General features: G+C 47.2%; 1 protein-coding gene across 1 annotated transcript in view; it reads left to right on the forward strand.

Moving 5' to 3' along the window:
• The window catches only part of XIRP1 (xin actin binding repeat containing 1), a 46,151-nt gene extending 22,968 nt beyond the window's left edge, over positions 1–23,183 (forward strand). The window contains exons 5-7 of the mRNA XM_065399745.1: positions 11,555–11,697; positions 13,493–13,546; positions 15,444–23,183. Coding sequence (XP_065255817.1) covers positions 11,555–11,697; positions 13,493–13,546; positions 15,444–23,183 — 7,937 coding nt within the window. The remainder of the gene's footprint in view (positions 1–11,554; positions 11,698–13,492; positions 13,547–15,443) is intronic.
• The last annotated feature ends 1,521 nt before the right edge of the window (positions 23,184–24,704 follow it).

The following is a 24,704-nucleotide window of genomic DNA, read 5'->3' on the forward strand; positions in this document are numbered from 1 at the left end:
TATTCATGTAGCTGAAGTTGCGTAACTTAGATCGATCTCCCCCCATAGTGTAGACAAGGCCTAAGAGAATAAGTTATCAAAACTGTCACATCTAAATAAAGATCAGTTTTCCATTGGAAGAATGATCCTGTGGATGTAGCACTGGATTGGGGCTCAGGTGAGCAGGGTTCAGTTCCTAACTCTGTCACAGACTTTCTGTGTGACCTTGGGAACGCCACTTAACCTCTTTTTTAACCTGGAGATAATATTCCTTTTTCCGTCTTACTATTTAGATTGTGAGCTCTTTGGGATGGGAACTGACTCTCCCTGTATGTAAATACATCACCTACCACAATGAGGCCCTGATCTTGGTTGCAGGGTTTCAGAGCTAAAAACAACAGTAATAATAATAATTAATGATTGGTAGTTAGCTATTAAAGAGATGTGGTCCTGCTAGTAAAGGCAGGGGGCTGGACTCAATGACCTTTCAAGGTCCCTTCCAGTTCTAGGAGATAGGATATCTCCAAAAAAAAAAAAAAAAAAAAATATGTGTATGGTAGAAATGTAGAACAAAAGAGGCAGATTAAATAATATTAAGAGGATCCATTTGTGATCACATTTTAGACTAAAGTCCATAAAGGGTTAAGAAATGATGAATATATGTTACAAGAGTGCTACAGACAAGAGTAGCTCATGTGATAGGCGGTTCTAAGCACATTAGAAGTGTTATAGAAGGGTTATAAGGCATGGTTATGAGCAACTTGTTGACCTGATGGAATCTATAATAATTTATTAAACTAATCATTTATTTCAACCCTTTATAAATGGAAGCTGACTACAAAGTGTGACCCCACTGGTAAAAACAATTGTGAATCTGCAGCCATAGTTTCATCCATCTAGTCAATTAAAATTCAGAATCCCTGGAAGGCTTGCATGGGCGTGGTTTAAAGCCCTCTCTAAGCATGGATCTTTCTAACCAGTTGCCCCCTTGCCAGCAACCCCCCACCCCTTCTCCAGTCTCCAATGCCACCAGCAGCTGTTACTTGGGGACGCGTCTTTGCATTTTTTGCACCCCAGGAATAGTGTCTCTGCATTCCATCAAGCCTGAATTTTTACAAAGACCAAAAATAACAGCCCAGTGCTTCAAAGTGACTCTAGTGTCAGTCTGGGGCTGCGTTTTACTGAGTCACCTCGGGACCTCTTTAAATGGCATGGGAGAATTAAACTGTGATATGCCACCTGCAAAGAATTTCCGATTCAAGTTATATGGCCAGGATTTTTCAGGAGTGACTAATGACTTGGTTGCCTCAGTTCTAAGGTACCCAACTTGAGATACCTTAAAAGGGACGAGGAGTCCAGTGGCACCTTAAAGACTAACAGGTTTATTTGGGGTTTTTTACCCATGAAAGCTTATGCCCAAATAAATCTGTTAGTCTTTAAGGTGCCACCGGACTCCTCATTGCTTTTGTGGATACAGACTAACACGGGTACCCCTCTGACACCTTAAAACGGTGACTGCAGGGGCGGCGCATGAACCGCTGGCTAGGGGAGGCTAGCCCCCAGTCCTGCTCCTTCCACATGAGGCCCCACCCCTTCTGCACCCCTGGAACCCAGAGCCCACCACCACGGCCGCTGGCCCCCACCCCAGACTGGCTAGTGCCCTCAGCCTCCCCAGCCCGGGAGCGCCAGGAGGGAGAGCGCACGGCGTGGCCCCAGCCCCTGGAGCTTAGCGGCAACACAAAGGGGGACCCTGGGGGCGGAGTGTGGGCGGGGCCATGCCTGGCTGTTTGGGGAGGCACAGCCTCCCCCAGCCTCCCCTACCTGCCGCCCAAGGGGGCCTGATTTTCAATGGTTGTGGATTTTCTGAAAGGCAGGCCCATTTAAGATGCCTCAAACTGAGCATCCAAATTAGTCATGTTTGAAAATCTTGGTCTTTTAGAATATATTTAAATCCTAACTTGTTTTGCTCATAACACCTTAGATTATTTAAGCTGAAAGAATTTCCTTTCCACCAGAGCTGCTCCCTATTTACTTGTTTTGCATTTCACTCTGCTCTTTTGATTATAGTCAGTTTCACTTTCCAGCTGACATGTATTTAGCACAATGTTGCAACATGATTCTAAGGCACTAGCACAAGGTTACTATGCAACAGGTGGGTTGAAACCTCTGCAAAAGGATGTTTAAATCCAAGCTTTTAAAAAAAAAGCTGATTTATATTTTATTTTGGTAAAGATTTGTATTATTATAATACATTTGTATCTATAACAGAGCCCAGAGACCAAAACTGATATCAGAGCCCCATTCTGCTAGTTGCTGTGCAATCTGAAAACAGTGTTACTAGCTCACTTACTTTTATTGTGGGTCTCGTGATAATTAGTGTTTTCCTTAAAGCTCCAGTTGCTGGAATCATGTGACTACGTGAGCATCTCAGCTTTCTTTCTTTTTTAATGGTACATTTCTAGTAGGGTGACCAGACAGCAAGTGTGAAAAATCGGGACAGGAGGTGGGGGATAATAGGAGCCTATATAAGAAAAAGACACAAAAAATCGGGACTGTGCACCCTAAAGGGTGAAAAACCAGAAAGGAAAAAAAAAAAACCCAAGATGTATTTAAAAAAAAATCTTCATGATTTTTAAGCCAATTTCACGATTTTTTGGGAACAGACTCATAATTCTTGACTATTTGTGGTTGGCAATAATGAACTATCCCATGCTGGCCCATCCCTAGAAAGAGCCCAGCTTGAATTTCAGATCCCAACTGGACTTTGCAAAACTGGCAGTTAGAGGGAAACAGGCGGTTTGCAAACCAGCAAAAACCTGATCCAGAAGTCCTGGAGCAAGAGAGAGAGAATAAATAGGCAGCCTCTGGACATCAGTGTTCCCGATACTTTCCTGCCAGCAGCCTCACTTTAAGCAGCTGTTTCCTGCCCTCCCCCAACGCTGCCCTTTCTTCTCACATTGGCAAAATCAGCACGTGGCCTTTGAATGATTTTTCTCATGTGTCCCAAACGCTCAACAGCAAGTTGGAGTTGGGCAGTCAAGTCAGAAATAGCTGAAATGCACTTTTATCCACTGCTGAGCTGCTTGAACAAAAACTGCCTGTGCCCCTTCCCCCCTCCCCCACCCCGCCCCTTTCACGCATTTTCCACTAGTTCCAGGGGTGTATCCCCAGGATCACTTCCCCTTTCAGCCCAGCTGCTGGAACTCCTGGTCCTCAGAAAGGGAGAGTGATTTAGACCACCTGGTCAATCCTCTGAGCTTCCCCTGCCCTCCCCCATCTGCTTTCCACATAGTTAGTATTCACCGCAGTGACAAAAGGGCTCCTACAGCAGCTGTTAGGCACTGGAGCTGGATCATTCCATGAGGAATGTGGACCCAGCGCGGGGTTGAACAAGGCCCATCGGCCTTTGCTCAAAGTGACGGGATCAAGGAACTGACAGCAGCACAATGGGCCGTCAGAGCACAGAATGGAGGAAGAGATTTGAACTTGTTCCCATTGATTTAACAGGGCCAATGAGCGCCTAGTCTCCCAGATTAAGCTGCCACACTGGCTTCTTCTCCAGCTATTATTAGTGCTTACCCAGCTATGAGAATTCCACAAGACCAGCCACATGAGTGGCGCTCGCATTTAGCAGGCCTTTTGTCGGGGGACTGATTATCTCCCAGTGAAGCAGGGGGAAGGGAGTGATTCAGCACGACTGACTTACAATGCTAGCGACAGGTACATGAGCCATTAAAACTGGGCTGAGGGCAAATTGCGATTCTGATGCACAAACACTGAGGGCTGGTGTCACTGATCAGCGCTGACTCCGTCTCATGGAGGCTGATGGTGAGTTTCCCAGGTTTCACTGACGCACAGGGTGGGTGACATGGCGAGGTTGATGGACGTGGAGGTGGGGGGAGTGGCAAAGAACGCTGCAGAACACCCCTCCAGCCTGCCACACAAACACACCCCTGGAGAGTCTCAAGCAGCTCAGAGGACCCAGCAGCTGGGTGACTCAGAGCCCTTCCCATGCTGCAAAGAATAGCTGGGAGTCTAGAGATTCTTAGTAACAAAACCAGCCAGCTTAGGGTACGTCTATACCACCCGCCAGATCGGCGGGTAGTGTTCGATGTATCGGGGATTGATTTATCGCGTCTCGTCTGGACGCGATAAATCGATCCGCAAATCGACGCCTGTACTCCACCTCGGTAGGAGGAGTAAGCGGAGTCGACAGGGGAGCCGCGCCAGTCAACTCGCCACTGTGAGGACGGCCAGGTAAGTCGCACTAAGATACTTCGACTTCAGCTACGCGAATAGCGAATAGCGTAGCTGAAGTTGCGTATCTTAGTTCGAACGCCCCCCCACTAGTGTAGCCCAGGCCTTAGAATACATCAAAGACCATACAACCATGTGGGTTACACTCAGTCGCTAAACTGCTTCATCCACGGAGTTACCCCGTCGCTCGAAGTATTGAGAAACAGAGCGGGCAAATGGTAGAAAACATACACCTCTACCTCGATATAACGCTGTCCTCGGGAGCCAAAAAATCTTACCGCATTATAGATGAAACAGCGTTATATTGAACTTGCTTTGATCCACCAGAGTGCGCAGCCCCGCCACCCCTCCTCCCCCGGAGCGCTGCTTTACTGCGTTATATCTGAATTCGTGTTATATCGGGTCGCGTTATATCGGGGTAGAGGTGTACCGTGGAGAACAATCCTGCGTTGGCAGGTAGAGGAAAGAGAGCTCTTTGCCAGCTCTGATTTCCACAGACCTGTGAAAGGGCAAGCGGCTCTTCGTGACCACTGCACGTTCAGTTTAGTGAGGCACAGTGCACATCCGCTAGTGACTCAGGGTTCACTAGTGACTGGCAAAAACAGGGCTCAGAAAAGCCTGCTGGAAAGAGTAACCACCTATTTCCCCATGGATGGGGATACACCATGCAAGGCGAGGTCTCTAGTGGCTATAATCAGCCACACTTTCAGAGCAAGAAGAGGAAGCTATTTTGCCTGGCATTGCTGGCTTGCGTAGATGTGAGTTTACTGAGCTCAGAGCCCAGTTTCACACTTCACATCACTGGATGGTTCTTCTTTGCTTTGTAAAAACAAATTGCAAACGCATTAGCTGCGGCACCCCCGCTTTAGCCCACCTGGCAGAGCTCAGATCCCATTACACCATCCCACGGTACAGTAAGAGGCAGGGAAATACAGAGTCACCACTATTGGGATGGCCAAGGTGGGGTTCATATGGTGGCACAAAGGGCATTTGCTTAGCCGCTGTGTTTGTTCAGTGCAGATGATTTCAGGAGCAAAGCTGACGACATGCTGTTGGCCGACCATCCCAGATAGACTAGGTGCTGAGCTTGCAGCTTCTTTTTTTTTACTAGGTGATTCAGTCATTCAGTAATTCACTGGGGACGGTGGTGCTAGCCGGTCTGCAAAAAAGTCCTAGCAAGAAAGAGGATGGACACTAACAGGTGGGTGGCATTGTTTCCCTAAGCACATAATGGTTTAAGTGGAATGAGAAGCCAACCAGGGTTGCTGGCTTATTTAAAGACAGGTTTTGTCTCAGTGGCAAAAGAACTTTGTTTTCCTTTACTCGGATTCTGACTGTTGGATCTAACATAGTTATAGAAAGAAAGAAAGAAAGAAAGAAAGAAAGAAAGAAAGAAAGAAAGAAAGAAAGAAAGAAAGAAAGAAAGAAAGAAAGAAAGAAAAAGAATTTTGTATTGAGTTTTGCATCATCATTACCTTTTTCCTATGTAGCTCTGATGTTTCCTTCATCTTGTAGTGTTGCCTTCACTAGAAGGCCGTGTGTTCTGGTGGTTTTAGCTACAGTGTCAAGTGGTTAAATGCTTGTTTGCGCTTATGATTTAGGGCTTATCATGACACCCCCCCATGAAGTCTAATAACTGATCAATTAATATGAATGAATATAATGCATCATTTCCCAAGCAGGGGAAAGCGTAGGTTTCTCAGGTTCTGTGTTATGCAGCTTTCCAGGGTCCTTGTAACATTGGGAGACTCTGATTCTAGCTTTAGAGACTGAGCACCAGGCTCAAACTTGCTTTAAACACAGGTTTGACAACAGAAATATACGAGTCAAACTCTACCCTGCGTGTAATTTAACTGATTTCAGTGGAGTCACACCAGGGATGAATTTGGTCCTCTCTTCTGAACTTTGTGGGGCAGAGTCTCAGCAGGTGTAACTCAGAATTGCTCTGTTAACATGAATATGTCTACACTAATTTACACAGCTGAGATTCTGGCCGTAGGTGTGTGTGTTTTATGGTAAAGATGAATTAAATGATTGGAAAAGTGGTAGACTAATGGTCACTAGCTAGAGCTGGGCATAGCTCAGACAGGCACTGTGCAAGGTAACCACTGATACACTTTGCTGATACTCAGCAGTCCGGCAGCACCTCCGGCTATTCCACTTCTGGGCCACTGCAGACTTCTACCCACTACATCTCAGCTCGCATCTGCAGCTCTCCCGCTGTTGCTGCTCCAGGCCTCTATTGAACTGAGGCTGCCAGCTGGCCCAGGCTGAAGGTTATGTCGAACAGGAGAACTAGATGACTACCCAGAGGTGTTTGCGGAGCTACTGAAACTGTAGCCTCTTCCCAGATTCAATTTATAAATACTCTACCACATTCCAGCTCCACTGGAGCCAATGGGCATTCTGATGTGGTCTACAGTGGGAACCAAATCAGGGCTAGATCCTATGATTTTACTCAGGTAAAATTCCCAGTGAAATCATCAACAGCAGATTTTCCTAATCAGGATTGCAGGGTGCAGCCATCACAGAAGCACATTTTTAATGAGCTAGCCGGTGAGGATGCCTGTAGTGATCAGAGTATCAGGTTTAAAATCCCTAGCCTCCCTGGGACCACAGCTGGTTCTATTGTTTTATTTATGTCAGCATCTGCCCAGTACTACTGGGACGGCTGTAATAAATCAAATAAATTCTAGTGGGGTCAGCCTGGCCAGCGGTGGCTCCAGGCACCAGCGCTCCAAGCGCGTGCCTGGGGCGGCAAGCCGCGGGGGGCACCCTGCCGGTCCCTGCGAGGGCGGCAGTCAGGCAGCCTTCAGCGGCTTGCCTGTGGGAGGTCCGCCGGTCCCGCGGCTTCGGCGGCAATTCGGCGGCGGGGACGCCGAAGCCGCAGGACCGGGGACCTCCCACAGGTAAGCTGCCGAAGGCCGCCTGCCTGCCGTGCTTGGGGCGGCAAAAACGCTAGAGCCGCCCCTGAGCCTGGCCCTTCATCTAGTGAAGGTAGAACATTGAGTTCCATACAGTTTACAAGAGCTTTCAGAGGAGATGTTGCGCTCCAGGGTCTCAAACATTTTAACCAGACGCAAGCAATTCCATGGCAGTTTTTGTGACCTAGGGTTTGCCCTAGTGTTTTAGCCAGAGGTGGCCACCTTGCAGTAGTACGATATGTTTATAGTTTGTGAAGTGCTTTGGGATTCCAGTTGCTGTCTGAATGTCAAATAATGAGACCCCGTATAATACGCTGTTTAATAATTGCAGACAGTTTGTAGCCTGGCTTTCTGGTTATCGGAATGAATTGTTGTTCCTCAGCTGTGTGGGCCATTATCTATAATTAGCAATCGAGAGAGTGGCTGCTATGCGTGTTGTCCTGCAAAGCTGTGGGTCATTGCATACTTTCCATGCTTTCAGAGCACACAGCTCATGCTGCTGTTTTTAACTCCCTATATCTAAGGCATGTGGTTTTCGGGCTGGTGATAAGCAAAGAGCAGGTTTGCAAATCCCAAGCACTGTAAAAGAAAAAGAAAGAAAATGACAGGGAGAGACTTGACTGAAAGTCCCATATCTAACTGTCTCCATCATCCAAAGAGCAGTCCTTCGGTCTTCCATTCAGTGGATCTAAATGCTTGAGGCACTCGGGATAAGAATTTTGCCACATGCTAGCAATGGAGTCGTTCATTTCTGCTAGGCATATGATTTAATCTACTATCAATCTCAATTAGGTGGTAAAAAATGTGTTATGTCCATAAACTCTCTGGGACGAGGACTATCACTTTGTTCTGTGTTTGCACAGCGCCGAGCACAGTGGTTCCTGGTGCATTCCTGCGGCTCACAGGCACTACGGGAATACACGTAATAAACAATACTATGCAGTACCATCAAAATACAAACCTAGGATCAGGGGGGCTGGAACAATTTGTGTAGTGGGGGTACTGAGAGCCATTGACCCAGACTGTAAGCCCTGTGTATGATGGAGACCACTTCAAGCCAGGGGGTGCAGCGCACCCCCAGAACCCTTAGTTCCACCTTTGCCTAGGGTAACCAATGCAGACAGCACATCCCTGGATGGCTTCAGGATATAAAATATTTATGCGACTCCATAATATTAATTTCTAAAGGGGGAAACCTGGACCCACTAGCTGTAGGCCGTATACCTAAATGTCACGTGGCATTATCAGCCCAGCTATATTTATCTTTTTATCAGTCTGTTTGAATTCATCATTTTAAATTCGGAGATTTCATACATATGTAACCCACACACCTCCTGGGTGTGGTGTTCTGTCCCATCTAGTGGCACCGAGACCACTGAGAGAGAGATTAATGAATCTGCTGTACAGCCTTAGCTGGGACCACGTGGCTTTTAGCTCATGCGGTAGAGGCTCATGCACTAAGCTCCCGAGGTCCCAGGTTCAATCCCACCCACCGAGTCTGTTGGTGTTACACATACATAGACTGTTTCTTTGCCAGGGGAGGGGCTGGAGGGAGTGATGAAAATTAAGCTCCACCCCCAATCCTAAAGCCTGCCTGCACACCTAGGTCAGGTCTACACTACAGAGTTAGGTCAAAGTAAGGCAGCTTACATCGACCTAACTCTGTAAGTGTCCACACTACAGCATTGTTCCTGCCTATGCAAGGCCCCCACTACGCCAACCTAATAACTCCACCTCCACAAGAGGCGCAGTGCGTAGGTCAAAGTCATCAGGATGATGCAGTGTCTGTGAGCCCCGCTGCCAGGCTGTAGGCTCCATACAGAGCCCCAATGCCAGGGGCTGACAGCCCATCAGCTATGCGTGGCACTCAGAGCTGAGGGCTCCACACAGAGCTAACAGCCCGGGCTGTCCACACTTCACACTGCCCTAGTTAAGTCTGTGCCAGCGCTCCTAGTGAGGACACCACAGTGTGGACATGAAAAACCATAGTAATTACTGGAGTGGCTGTACGTCAACCTAACATAGGTCGACTTAATTATGTAGTGTAGACAAGGCCCTAGAACAACTGGGTGCTTCTGCTCAAAATGATCAGACGCGAAACAGTTAACAACGTTGACAGTGATACTGTTGTGTTAGGGTTCACCGCCAACACCCTGGTGAGATGAATAGGGACAGGCCACACCTCCAAGAGCTTTTTTTTTCCCGACTGTGCACCTAGACACAGGATGATGCCATTCCATTGCTGGGGGAGAGGCCACATGTGGAAGGTTGTCATCACAACCAGAAGGGCTAGAAACTTTTGTTTTTAAATGAAGGTGCTACTGGGACCACCAGATTAGTGCTAGCTTGGCATTTCGACCCGTACCAGCTCAGTCTTACTCCTGTTTATAGGACTGGGACCATTTAGGCTGGGATTTGCAAAGCAGCCTTTGAGAGTTTGAAATTCAAGTGTGTTACCTGCACCTAATTTCCTATAGGCCTTTTTAAAGATCTCCTCTTTAATAGGCATTTCAACGAGCAGGGAGAATAAGTAGGGCAACACCATGACCCTTGGTAAATTGTTCCCATACTTAAGTACTCTCACTGTTAAAAAATTATACTATATGTCCAGTCAGATTTGTCTAGCTTCAACTTCCAATTGTGTGGTTCTTGGGGACCTGACTCAATGCCTGGGGCTGGCAATGCTGCATAATGAACCAAAAGGATTATTATTATTATTAATTCAGCACCCTCAATATGCGTACAGTGGTCACCTGTAAAAACCAAAGCAACCTTTACTGCACTGCAGTAGTTGGGTTCATTGTGGTATTTCCTATTCAGTAGTTCAAGTAGAAAACACTGTAAATACTGCAGTAAATTCCAGTGCAAAGCAAGGTGCTGTGGTCCTCTCTTGTACTGAGAGGAGAAATAAAATCTTGGCTAGCAAGGAGAGAAAATACATATGTCCGTATGCATTCATATGTGGACATAGCTGTGCATATGGGCTGTGGTGGCAGAGAGTAAAGGTTCTTCTTGACATTTGGGATAGCTGCTTCCTTACTCATGACACAGCAAAATAGAAATACATTGGCTGGAACATGGAGTGATGGATCTCTTTTGGCAAGGTCCAATCGGCCGCAACAGGCGTCTTCATTTCAATATCCATCTCTCTATTAGGGTCTCACCCTGATCTCGTCTCAGTCAGTGGCAAAGCTCCCAATGACTTCAGGATCAGGCCCTTAGCTACAAACACATGCCCTGGTTGGGTAAGTGTGAGCAGGGGAGAGCTAGCTGGAAAAAGAAAGTGGGCAAGTGGGCAAGCAACAGACTGTGGCCTTCTCCGTAAGGCAATGTTGGAATTATGTTAGCAAATGCTTGGAGTGGATCCTGGGAGCTCAAGGAGGAGAGCGGATATATATCATAAGGGAGGAAGGATGGTCTTGTGGTTAGGGCATTAGACTAAGACCCAAATCGAATTCCCAGCTGTGCTCCTGACTTCCCACATGACCTTGGGAAAATCAATTAACCTCTCTGTGCCTCAATTCCCCATCTGTAAAATGGGGCTTATAATATTTCCCTACCTCACAGGAGAGTTGTGAAGCTAACTGCTTGTGAGGGGCGCTGGTAGCATAGTGATGGGGCCATAAGAAGGGGGTGTTGATTAAAGTTTAAGTAAATAAGAGTTTCAGTGCCTCCCCACCCTCTCATTTCTGGCAGTTGCATTCCAACATTAAGGTGGCATTGCCTTAGCTCTGTGAGGCCTGGGCTGGCCTGTGTCCTAGAAATGCAGCTTTGCTGACAAGACAACAGAATGAGGAGACTGCTTGCAAATATGTCTCTTGCTGCTCACAGGTGGCAGCCAGGATGTGGTGTCTCCTTCCAGCACATGGTATGGAATAGGCAGGACCTGGGACTAGATGGCCCAATGCTCCATTCCAGTATGGCAGTTCCAGCACCTCCTAGTTTCCGTCTGATCTTTCGCTCTCCCCAACCCATATCTCACAAGTTAATTTCCGTCCCCTTGAGAGTTTGGGAACTTTCAATGTCTCTTTCATAACCCAAGAGGAATCACAGTTAAGAAGGAGCCTTGTGATCAGCAGGGCTCCCCATCTGCCACACATTTCACCCTGGGCTGCTTCCCTATCCAGTCGCAGAACATGCAAACAGGCCAACGACGTGTCCTTGGAGCTGGGAGCAGGGTCCCCTAGCCTCAGCGACTGACCACCCAGTTCCTCCCCACCACTGGAGACCTGAGCAATTGGGACAGAAGTTGTTGAAGAGATTGGGTGGGGAGTTGCTGAGGCTCCTGTCAGGGACCCATGCAGTCATTTGTCTCCCTTGTGCATAAGGCCAGCCCACTTTGCTGCCTTGGCACGCTGGCGTATATCTAACACACACCTCTGTCCCTGTTTCAGATGAGCGGACACAGTCAATTTTAGACAACACTAGACGCATACTGCACCAAGGACACGGGAAACCCTCCTCCCCCTCCGTGAAGGAGCGGTCAGCTCTCTATCTGTCTGAGACAGCTGCTCACGCAGGCAGCCTCCCAAAGTCTGTAAGTATCTCATGCTTTTCATTCCAGTCCCTCGTAGGAGTCACCAAAAGCATCTCAGCAATGTCCATTCCCAGCAACTGGCCATAACGAGGGGAAAGAGAATAGGTTTGTTTTAGATAGATGATGAAATTAATCCTCCAAAAATCACCATCGTTCTCTTGCCAAGGAGCTGTAAAACATATTAATTTACCATCGATGTATATATGTAAGCCCCTGGTAGAAGGTTTATTTGTTATATTACACATGTATGTACGCACACATATATTGTATATACATTATATACACGCAGCCACTCATATATATATTGTGTATATATATATATATATATATATATATATATATACACACACACACACACATTATTCTATATCCTCTATATTTAATAACCTTCTCCAAGTACAGTGCCTATGTTAAGCATCTACAGTTCTCTTGCAGCTTCAGCGGCCTGTGATATTGTTCACGCCCATCCCTACATTCTTGTGTAGTGTTGCTGCGTGCTGTTAAATTGGTGCTGTATTCCACCCCAGAGGTGACTGCATTCCAGCAACAAGTAAAGTCATCCCCTGGCCTTGATGATCTGATCCCACTTGCACTGCAGTAAATAGCAAAAGTCCAATAGACTTCAAAGGGGCCGGATCAGGCCCTGTAGGATACAAATACAGTCATTTGTAATATGCACTGGGGCTTTCAAAAGGTGCCATACAAGGGTCGGATCCTAACTGAGGCTGAGCACCCGCAGTTCCCATTGACCTCAAGGGATGTGGTGGATGCTCAGCACCTTTCAGGATCAGGCCCTACGTAAATCCTAGTGGATAAATCAATTTCAGGCTGGAAGGGAAAGTTTTTCTATGACATTTACTTGGATCCCGTTTCCATCAAACACCTCTATCAAAACACATCATTACATCCTGTGCAGGCAGTGCAGCAGCACACACAACACTGGCGCACTCTAACACAGTGCGAGGAGAGGCTCTACACTCAGGCTTCGTCTACATTGGAGCTGGGAGGTGTGACGCCTGGCTCATGTAGATAAACCTCGGCTGGCTCTGCTCAAGCTAGCACCTAAAGTAGCAGCGTAGCTGGGCGGCTTCTCGGCCTCACCATCTGAATACAAACCCACCCAGACCCCCTGGCACCGACATGGGCGGCTAGCCCAAGCTGCTGCCTCTGCTCCCACAGCTATGCTACTATGGTCCATCTACCAATGCTGGGAATCACATCTCCCAGCTCACATGTGGATGTATCCATAGCCAAGTTAAGCCTTAGGGTAATCGTCCATACTGAGCGGCAGGAAGTCTGAAGCTTTATTCATGTCTGTTCCCTTACACACAAATGGGCAGGGTACCAAAAAGGGGCAGGTACAGCTGAGAACAATGGTTTAAATATGATCTTTCTCAAGTAGCTTAGCTACCTGGTCCCCTCTCATGCCTGCTCCTAAATCAGAGTATCATTGTAGCCCCACAAAAATGCTCTCATCTGGGCAGGTTCCGATTCCCGTACACTCCCCGTCCTTTGTACTTACGTATGTAATGCTCCGTGCCTCTCCTGTGAATGAACGTGTCCACAGTGCACTTACCGGTCCACAAGGGCATTCTTGGTTTTCCATTATAACGCCTTCTTTTGGGTTTTGGGTTGGAAAACATAATTCTGAAAGAATAAAAAGTCTAATGTAAGAACTAGTATGTTATACACACACACACACACACACACACACACAGAGAGAGAGAGAGAGAGAGAGAGAGAGAGCATATGAATGTGTGCAGTTCTATATAATTATGTTTTATTTCTCTTTCAGAATACCACAAAGGAGAGCGCTGCTCATCCTCCTGACAGCCAGAAAGCAAGCAAGGTAGGACATGCTAAAAACACGTGTGGTTGTCTAACAAAGTCTTTGTGGACTGGTGTATAGTGTGATTTAACTACCTGTGCTTGACAACGAGGAGCACTCTCATGCAGAATATGGAGGCTCGACACCTCAACTGCTCAGCCATATTTAGAACTTGTCTATGGGGTTCAAAATCACCTTACATAAAAAGGATCCAGGAATTTAGAAATATGTCAGCTCATATGAAACGGCAGTGTTTTGCAACTTGCCATGAAATATACTCATTTTGGTCTTTTGTTACTAAGGTTCAATGCATTTTTTTTTAAATGGAAGTATTTGTGTGTTTAACAGAGTGACGTAACATTGCACATAACCGATCTTGAGTGAAAAAATATGCAAAGTTTAATGGCATGCAAAGGTTTCTGCTTGTGTTGAAAGATGAACTCCTAGAATTATGGTCTCTCCTAGGTAACGATTAGCAGCATCCGCTACCTCCCATTGGTAAAATCTCCTTTAGATTATAGTATATATAGTAAATCTCCTATAGTATAGATGCTGTACGTTCAACATAGCATTATGCCATACCACAATCAAACTTCACAAGCTAAACTACTAGGGAGCAAAGTCAGTGTATAAGCAGACAAAATTCTAATGTCACACATAGATGCAACTCCCATTCACTTCAATATAAATGTTTCCATGTAACCGAGAGCAGAATTTGGCCCAATAGGTCTGGAGGGAATCTACTGGCGTAACTTACACCTTCTCCTGGCCCCTCAAAGTGTGTATGTTATACCTGCTTAGATTTCCTTTTCCCTACTTAGTCCCCTCCTTATGTATCATCTCTGAATTTGGCCCACCAAGTCTAATTGCATCTTAACTGGTTTAACTCACATGCTGAGGAGCCAAAAGGCAGGACCTCATAAGGAAAAGCAACGAGGAGGAGGGGTTAAGGCAGTGGAAGTTAAAGTAGACCACACATTACTTTATTGTACACCTTTGCACATTTTCTTCTGGCTCCATGATGTGTAAGTTACTCTCCCTTACAGATCACAAGTAGGCATGAGGGGATCTCACTTACACCAACTCTCATTTTGGCCCAATACCTATGACATTCCAAGTTAAATGTCACTTATCTTAGGTCTCCAATCTGCATTATGTTTTCCAAGCATATTAACTATCATTGTTTCACCTGGAGCTATGGGACACATGGTCAAGCCACAACAGAGGAAATCATTAATCCAGTCAAGTTTTCCTTCATTCTGGAGGTGGAGGTTGCACAGGTTGTAACAAAAGGCTTTGGCATAGATAGAGAAAGACTAGCTCTGATTAAGACCCATCTTTCTAACTACTTCATGCAGCGTTCTATCCACCCAAATATACAGATGGTCTTCACACATCATCATAGTCACTGAGTTCTGCCTCCTCACTGGGTCTTCTCCCATCTGATTACCAGGGAGCTTCCTTCTGAATCCCTAACTGGGTCTTCATTCCCCAGGCCCACTGCAGTACTGCACACCTGGGAGAGATCTAAGCATGGCATTAGCTCCCTGCTATTCAGACGTGCCCCCGTTAATATTATTCTGAGGCTCATCCTCTCTTGCTAACACTATCCAGATCCAGTCTCTCTATTACTCTCTAGCTGACTTTAGTTGTGGGGATTCTAGACTATAACTGCTAGAAATGTGTGGATTGATTTAAACTGCCTGGCTGTGGAAAGAGATTTAACACCATAACCCCAAGCCTGGAGAGTTTGCTGTGGCGTGATGCTTTTGGGTGCTGTGTGCTGCTGAATCCAAGGTCTGGAATTCATATTCAGTAGGTGCATGGGTTTTCCTCACTTGTTTGCTGTTCTCACTACTAACGAGCACCGGACTAGTGGGGAGAGATAATGCTGACGTTTAAAACTGTTTCCCCAAAGATGGCAGAGCTTCAGAACCAGACGTCATCTAAAGTGAATGGCAAGAAAATGGAAGAGGTCTTACCCCCTCCTCCCCTGCAAGACTCATTCCAGGCCTCTACTTCCCTGGATTCAAACCCACTGCCTCCCCCTAAGGAATCCTTCTCAAAGTTCTACCAGCAGCGCCAGGTGAATGAGCTGAAGAGGCTCTACAGGCACATGCATCCTGAGCTGAGGAAGAACCTGGAGGAAGCTGTGACTGAGGACCTGGCGGAAATGCTCAACACAGAAGATCCCAGTGCCCAGGCCTCCGTGAATCTGGATGCAGTGCTCCCGGGGGAGGTTCAGTCCATGCGCTGGATCTTTGAAAACTGGACGCTAGACTCTATCGGGGAGCATCAAGCCACCAAGAAGTTGGCAGAGGAGGAAACCATCCCAAGCGGGGATGTGAAAAGCACCTCCAAGAGGTTCGAAAGCCAGTCGTTAAATGGAGACAGGCTGTCTGCATTGACCAAAGCGCCCACGACAGACCACACCAAAGGGGACGTGCGTACAGCCCGGTGGCTGTTTGAAACCCAGCCACTGGACTCATTAAACAAAATGTACTCAGATGAAACAGACGTGCAGGAGGCAGTTCTCAAGGAGCCTGTTCAAAGAGGGGACGTGAAAGGTGCCAAGCAACTCTTTGAAACCTACTCCCTGGACGCGCTGGGCCATTACAGCTCAGTGGAGGAGCAGAGTATCCTGCAGCTCAAATCAGAAATCCAGGAGCTAAAGGGCGATGTCAAAAAAACCATCAAACTGTTCCAGACAGAGCCACTCTGTGCAATCAGAGACAAAACTGGCAACATCCACGAGATCAAATCCGTCTGCAGAGAAGAAATACAGAGCAATGCGGTCAGGACAGCTCGCTGGCTCTTTGAGACTCAGCCACTGGATACCATCAACAAGGACACCTCCAAAGTGAAAATTATCCGGGGGATTTCATTAGAAGAGGCAGGAAGAAGGGATGTCAGTGGAGCAAGGTGGATGTTTGAAACTCAGCCACTTGATGCGATCAAAGAATTGACAGTGGAAGAAAAGGATTTCAAGGCTTCCATGGATTTCGTTGAAGGGGCAGATGTCAGTAAGCAGCGTCTACTTTTTGAGACCCAGCCTCTTGACTCTCTGAAAGGAGAAGTCTCAGACAGCGGCCCAGCCAAGGAAGAAGTCATCGGCGGTGACGTGAAATCTACACTCTGGCTGTTTGAAACCCAACCAATGGAAACCCTGAAAGATCATTTTGAAGTGGGCCATTTAAAGAGAGTGGGGCTTTTGGAAGAGGAGAGGGGGGATGTGAAGCAAAGAAAGCATGTCTTTGAGACCTGTCCCCTAGGCAGCATCTCCAAGGCATCCTCTGAAGACCCCCTCTCAGCCTCTAATGTACAAGAGGTGATGAAGGGAGATGTAAAATCTTTCAAGAACCTGTTTGAGACTCTCCCATTAGACAGCATTAAGCAGTCTGATGCTGAGCCCATCACCAAACAAGAAGAGGAGATACCAGCTGGGAACGTCAAAGCCAACCAGTTCCTGTTTGAGATAACACCTTTGTACGCCATCAAAGACAGCTTCGGAAACTTCCACAAGGTCACCTCTGTAAGCAGAGAGCAGGTCATGAGCGGCGATGTCAAGAACTACAAATGGATGTTTGAAACCAAACCTTTGGACCAGTTTGATGACAGCACCGAGAAGGTGGATATAATCAGAGGGATCACAAAGCAGGAAGTGATAGCTGGCGATGTCAGAACAGCTAAATGGCTCTTTGAAACCCAGCCCATTGATGTCATCCATCACCAAGCCAACCAAGCAGAACAGCACTCCTCGGTGAAAAGAGAGGTTACTCAGCGGGGTGATGTGAAGACCTGCAGGTGGCTGTTTGAGACACAGCCCATTGACACCCTGTATGAGAAGGTGGAGAAAAAGCAGGAAGGGGAAAGCTCTGTACCACAGGCTGACGTTAAGTCGTACACGTGGATGTTTGAGACCCAGCCCCTGGACTCCCTGAAAGGCCAGGAGGAGCAGTATTTGCAGGTCAGCAAAGCATACTGCCAAGATGACTTACAAGGAGTCGACGTCAAAACTGTCAGACATCTGTTTGAGACTGAACCACTGATCACCAATGCCTCCAGCGAGACCGACTCAAAGAAAATGGTCAGGTACTCCAGCCACGTGGAGATACAGTCCGGGGAAGTGTCTCGGGTGAAGGAGTTCTTTGAAACCAAGCCCTTGGATGTACCGGGTAAATTGTCTGCAGCCATGAAAGAGAATGGCGTCCCTGCAGATGGGAACATTGAAGCTGGATCAGTGCACAAGTTCACCTGGCTCTTTGAGAACTTCCCCATGGATACTATAAAGAACAACACTGAGGGCATCCAAGAAATCCCCCCAGAGAAAGATATCGAGGGCGGGGACATCGGAGGCAAGAGGTTCATTTTTGAGACCTACTCCCTAGACCAGATTCATGACAAGGTGGATGAGACGGAGATCAAGAGGATCCAGGAGGAGACAATGAGCAAAGCCAGCATCAAGTCCTGCACCATGCTCTTTGAGAGCCTGCCCCTATATGCCATCCAGGACAAGGAGGGGGAATACCATGAGGTCACTTCAGTGAAGAAGGAAGAAATAATGAAAGGTGACTTGAAAGGTGCCCGGTGGCTCTTCGAAACCAAACCTCTGGATCAAATCAAGAAGGAGGAGGAGGTGTTCGTCATCAGGGCTGTCACCCAAGAGGACATCAAGAAAGGGGATGTCCAGTCTGCCCGATGGAGGTTTGAGACGGAGCCTCTCGATTCCTTCTCTGGGGGGAAGAGGTCTGTGGCCAGGACAGTGGATGATGTACAGAAAGGAGATGTCCAGTCCAACAAGCAGCTTTTCGAGTCTCAGCAGGTAAGCCAGAAGAAATACGTGAGGATGGTCAGCGTCAGCGACGTCAAGCAGGGCGACGTGAGGACGTCCACCTGGCTTTTTGAGAACCAGCCCATCGATTCCCTGAAGGGAGAGTCTGAAGCGAGCTCCAGCATGACCACTGTGCAGAGAGAAGACAGCCAGAAAGGGGATGTGAAGCGCTGCACCTGGCTGTTTGAAACTCAGCCCATGGACAGTCTCAAAGACCCCGAGGGGTCTGCCAGCACCAATGCCCCGGAGGTGGTCCCTTGTGCTGATGTGAAGAGCACAACGTGGCTGTTTGAAACCACCCCTCTGGATAAACTCAGCTCTTCTAAACACAGAACCGAAACTGAGGTGAAAGAGAGGACAGTGAGGGAGACTTTGGAAGGCCTCTGCGCCTGCCAGGCCATCCAGCATGACGGGATCCTCATCGAAGCCAATGACGTAGGGAGTGTGAGGATGGTGAAGTACCAGTTCAGCAGGCAAAGTACTCCAGAGATCCAAAAGGAAGAGATTGTGGGAGGCAATTTGCAAAGGATCATGCTGCAACTACTGCACAGGACCAATGTGGAGGCCCAGGGGATGCTGGTGGAGGAGGACGAGGAGGGCAAGATCAAAGTCAGCCCGCTGCAGCTACTGGACCCGAGCGAAGCCGATAAAAGCAAAGAGGAGTTGAGGGATGATGTTGCTAAGGCTCTCCAAAGTCTCCTTAGCCAAGATGCCTCCATCAAAAAGGGAATGGTCATGCAAGAGACAGAGGTGGGGTCAGTGAAGATGACTATCTACTCCCTCCTGCACCACTCCGTCCAGCAGGAAGTTGTCAAGGGGGATGTGAAGTCAACTATAGGGAACCTGCTGGCTTCCTCACAAGAGCAGAGGATGATGGCAACCGTCAAACGGGAGGATAACGAGAAGGGGAATGTCCAGTTGTACACCAGCTGCATCGAGAAGGGAGACCTGGACTATCTAAAGAACCTGCAGCGGGAGTCCGAGATAGAGTCCCTTGTCTCCTCTCAAGCAGAACAGGAACCAGCTGAACTCATCCAGCAGGATGTGCAAGGGGCTAATATGCATGCCTGGCAACAGGACGAGCCAGCAGAAAAAGTGACTGCAGATGTGGGACAAGGGGGCATTAAGGGGGCTAAAAGAGTGCTCATGTGTGAAGGTGTTAGCAAAGAGAACATGTTAGAAAGAGAGGCAGTGCATGCAGGTGACACAGACTCCACTGCGCAGTGTCTTGGGCACACCCTGAGCCTGCCCCCAGGGATGGGAAAGGAAGATATTGTGTGCAGGGATATTCAGGCGACCACACAGTCACTGCAAAAGGCTAAGAATGGCAGCAAGAAGGCAGAGAGAGAGGAGAGAGTCTCTAGAGATGTGAAGGAAGTGAAGATTGCACCACAGGGAGCAGCCTCCACCAGAGTGGCAGCTCAGAAAGATGACATGGCCAGAAGCCAGTGTTCAGTGGCAGGGGAAACCAGCCAGACGACAAAAAAACTGGAGGAGCAGGCCCTTGGAAGTGATCTTCAAGCCGCAATGCAGAGTTTGAGGCTGGCCACAGCTGAGGCGAAAAGCATTCAGCACCAAGTCCAGAGCAAGCGCCACAAGAGCACGGAGGAAATCCATCTAGCCTCTAAGCAGCAGGCATCCAGCATTTCGGGGCCAGTGCCCCTGCAATCAACTGTTCGCCAACAGGAATGTGCACCGGCCAAGCAGCATCAAGCCAGCGCCACCGTCAGCGTCCAGGAGTCATCCAAGTCCCACGCAAGTGTGTCTCAGAAGAGCATGATGTCTCACAAAAAGGTCAGTACTTCCGAGGAAGTACAGGGAGGACAGCATTTGTGCCAGGAAAGCCAAGTTGTGCCTAGTGCAGATGTTAGCGTTAAGGATGGTCTGTATACTGCCAAGCCAGTGAAACCCTATGTAAACCCTTTTATTGAGTCTGAGTACAAAGAGCAATCAGTGCAAGAAGAAAGAGAGCAAGATGTTATGCTCAGAGGGGATGTAAAGACAGCTATCAGAGCACTGCAAAGTGCTGCGACAGAACAGAGACAAGTAGAGAAGGAGGATGTTGTTCGAGGTAACTTAAAGGCCACTCTTCAGTCGCTGGAGAAGTCTAACGTTAATGTCTCCAAAGGGGATTTTAAAGCCGCTATGATATACAGAAATGCAGGGCAGTCATATTCCATATGTAAAAAGGAAAACGAGACTCAATCAATTAGTAACCAGACAGCTGTAGTGGCTTCAGGGTCCCAGTCTGATAATGACTTTCCTCCTCCTCCCCCAGTTGCTGTGATGAAAACTAAGTGTTGTCCACCCATGACACAAGCAAGAGAAGCTGCCCCTTCCCAACCAAGCAAAAAAGATGAAGCCGTGGGATGTGCTGCATCCATGCATAACGCTCTCCCTAAGACCTTCAATCCCACCTCCACCAAAGCCAATGATCAGAGGCCTTCAGAGAAACCAGCGATTCTCCCCAAACCGGAAATTACTGCCCCACCAAGGAGGAAACCCATTCCACCTCCAAAACCTGAGTGCTTCCTGCAGGAGGCACCTTCACACCCTGCAAGCAACAGTAAAGGGAGGTTCACAAAGCTAGTCCCACCCCCACTGCCTCCTAAACCTCCAGGCCTGAGCGAGCTAAGCAGAGCAAAAACCCCACCCATGAATCAGGCTAAGGACTCGTGTTGTGCTGATGCCTCAGCACAAGTGGGATGTGGGGACTGTCACTCAAAGTGCTGTACCCCTCAATCACCAATGGCCAATGCTGTTACAGTAAAGAATCAGAACTCTGAGAAGAAAGCACCAAAAGACATCATCAAAACACCTCTTCAGATAGCAGAGGAAAGGTACAAGGCAATCAAGGAAGAACAGGGCAAGAAAGAGTCAGTAGACTCTAAGACATCAAAGCCACTTAAAAATAGAGTGACTGGCTCTGAAACAGAACAGGTGATGACCAAAGAGAAGGCAGCAGCTCCAAGGAACTGCTGTCCAGCTGAGGAAATTCAGGGACACAGACTTTCATCTGGCCAAGAGAACAGCTGCACATTAACGTCAAAACAAGAATGGATGGATGGATATCAGGGAGGTCTTACTAACCCCGAGAGTGAGAATAAGCCAAGTACCTCTCCTAAGAATCAAGCTACCCTTCTGAGAAAAGGATCTGCCACAGCACTAAATGCCTCACCTAAGACAGAAAGTGCAAGCATGTCTAATACTGATGGGTCATGGGATAATCAGAGCACCACCCAAAAAACAAATCAGAGAAGACAAAAAGAGCCTTCAGCATCTTCCCATCAGCATTCCAGGGACCTCTTTAAGGAGCAGCAGCAGGAGAACAGCAGACAAGGGGGACATCTTGAAATGAAGAGGGAGCAGCTTGCACAGAAGCCAGTGGTGGTCATACGAGAAAAGCCCTGCAGAGAAACGGAGGATGAACGTCGCAAGAGACTGTCTTTCCACAAGGAGGAGATCATGAAGGGCAGCGTCAAGGAGGCTATGGAGATCTTTGAGAACCTGCGGAGGCAGGAGGAGCTGCAAGAGATCCTGACCCGAGTGAAGGAGTTTGAGGAAGAGACATTTAAGGTGGATGTGAAAGCCCTGAAGAGCTTCTTTGAGAATGTCCCAGAATGGGTGGTGCATCAGAAGCCTCACCAAGTGACGCAGCAGCACAAGGCCGAGAAGGCCGAGCAAACGGCGAAGGAAGATTCTGACAGCGTCTCCTCTGTGGAGCTGGCTTTTGAAGACCTAGAGAGGGCAAGTGCTGAGATCATCCACCTGAAGGAGCAGACGCTAGTTAGGTTGCTGGACATTGAGGAGGCCATTAGGAAAGCTCTCTATTCCGTTTCTAATCTAAAGTCAGAATCAGACATAGCTGGGCTCTCTGGGCTCTTCAAGGAGTCTCTGGGGAACGCCCAGAGCCCTACAACCAGCAACAATATCCGCAAGATCAGTATCGTGTCCAGCAAAGCCAAGCAAGAGAAAGCAGCACAAGGGACGCAAAACGCAGCATCTGTGGGAAGTGCAAATGGGTCAGAAAAGACGGAGATGCCCAAAGGAGAGTTAGAGGTCCCCTGCATCATTCAGCAGCGCGTAAATTCTCCATCATCTCCTTCCTATATCTCCATTGAGTCTGCTGCCAGAAAGCCTGCAGAATCACCCAGGATGGCATATTCCCCCTGGGATGCCCCCTTACCAGATTATCCCGACATGCCAGGAAAAAGGGACACATTCACTCAGGACATCTTTAACTCATTAACTCGCAAATCAGTGGGGTCTGGTGGATGCAATCCAGCTCCCTTGGAGAATGAACAGGAGCCCATCCAGATGAAGATAGGATCAAACTCAATTAGGCAACACCATCTCAGCAACCCTGAGCGTCATCTCAGTGGCAACAGTGACAAGGAGAGGTGCGCACCGGACTCATCCAAAGGCAGCTGCCATGGTGCAATCAAAGGAGGCTTTTCTGACTACAAAGCTCCCCTAAACATCTCTAGTCCACAGAATCCAAGGAGGCAGAAAAGCATATTAGAACTGCAGACAGGTCCAGATGGATCCAAGCTTTACGGAGCCACCAGAACTGTGACCGAGCAGTACGAGGAGGTGGATGAGTTCGGAAACAAGATCATCACTTCATCCACCACTGTCACCAAGCAATCAGAGACCCAAACCTCCTCTACGTGCAATGTGGTCTCTCCTCCCCGGTATGAGATAACCGCCTCGCCCCTCCTTCGGAGGTACCTAAACAGCCCAGGTGAAGATTTCCACTCCAATGGCAGCTTCCAGGAAACAGGGGTGGTCTTTGTCACTTTTGGCAACTCCAAGCCAAAGAAATAGAAGACTTTGAATAGTGGGAGATGCTAACCAGGTAAAGAAGAAACAATGAATTCACTGATTTAATAACCACGTGACATACAGGAACTCCACCGAGTTTTGTGATTCTTTTAGGATATTCTCCTAGTGTTTGGCGTACAAATACAATTCAGGGCCAGCACTTGTGGTAAACAACATCCCAGGCCTCACTAACCTGACAGACTTGGAGTTACCCCACATCTGAAGAGCTGGGTCTTCGATAGCAGCACAAGCAAGAAAATAAACAAATGGGTGTTTTAGGGTGGTTTCCTCACCTCTGAATAGTGTTTGCGGGTGTGTCCAGGACATCTCTGAACACAGGCAGGAAAAAAGGACAACTAGAGCCAGCCAAAAGAACTAGCCTGTCTGGGTATTTTGGAAACAGACTCATTTATCCTACCTTGTCCATCTCATTCTGATATCAGTGCAGACCTCCCAACAAGCATATGTTATCTCTCTCTCTCTCACTCACACACACACACACACACACACACTCTCTCTCTCTCTCTCTCTCATGGATGTGTTGGAATAGTTTTTGCTTAGCTATTAAAAGAAAGAACATCTTCAAATTGCTTTTGCGGGGGTGGGAGGAGAGATACTTAGCAGAAACCAGTACATAGCAAGTATTCAGTACTACCTAAAACTGTATAAATCAGGATTTCCAGAATGTTTGTCAGTGTCATTCCCCCTAAGGTGGCCATGAAGAAAGATGCTCTAGTTAAGACTGTATCAAGCTCAACTAAAGAAATAGATGGTTATTGCTTTCCTTTCTTTCTTTTTTAGACCTGTAATTTATTATTCATTATATACAAAATCTTTTATTTTAGTGTCCATGCATTCTTATGTTTAATGTTTAAATCCATTTTGAAACTTTGTAAAAAAAATTTCTTTTTATTATGAACTTGTTTTGTACATTCTCAACTCAATATATTAGATATTTTGCCCCCCCCCTTTTTTTTTTTTTTTTTTTTAATTTTTATTGCTGCATTTTGAAGGTAAATATTACCTCTGAAAATACTCTGGTCTCGTTATTTTGTTTTGCCACATGTTTGATTCAGTTCAAAGTATTTAGAATGCCTCTGCTTATGAACTAGTTGAGTCTTTCATTGTCACCACCAAGCTTTATCAATGGAAGCTAAAAAGAAAACAGAGCCAAAACTGCTAAAAAAAAATAAAAATGAATTTTCAACACAAATATATTACCAACAACAACAAAAATCCACAAAAAAAGAAGAATTTTATTATTTTTCCACGTTTTTGCTCTTTTACAACCATATTCTTTTGAAAATTCAGAATTAAAAGAAAAGAAAAATTCTGCGTACTTTGACCAGCTATAAAAACATGAGCAAAGAACGTGTCTAACGTTTGATAAGTTGATTGGAGTTACTTAGGGCTACCTTGTGATTTGGTCATACAAGACAGCAAGAACACCTCTTCGCTGCCGAGTTAATTCGGGTGATCGGCATTCAGCTCTGAGCCAAGCCTGGTGTGAGCAGTCACACTACA

Source organism: Emys orbicularis, chromosome 2 (genome assembly GCF_028017835.1).
Source record: "Emys orbicularis isolate rEmyOrb1 chromosome 2, rEmyOrb1.hap1, whole genome shotgun sequence".
NCBI classification, from domain to species: Eukaryota; Metazoa; Chordata; order Testudines; family Emydidae; genus Emys; species Emys orbicularis.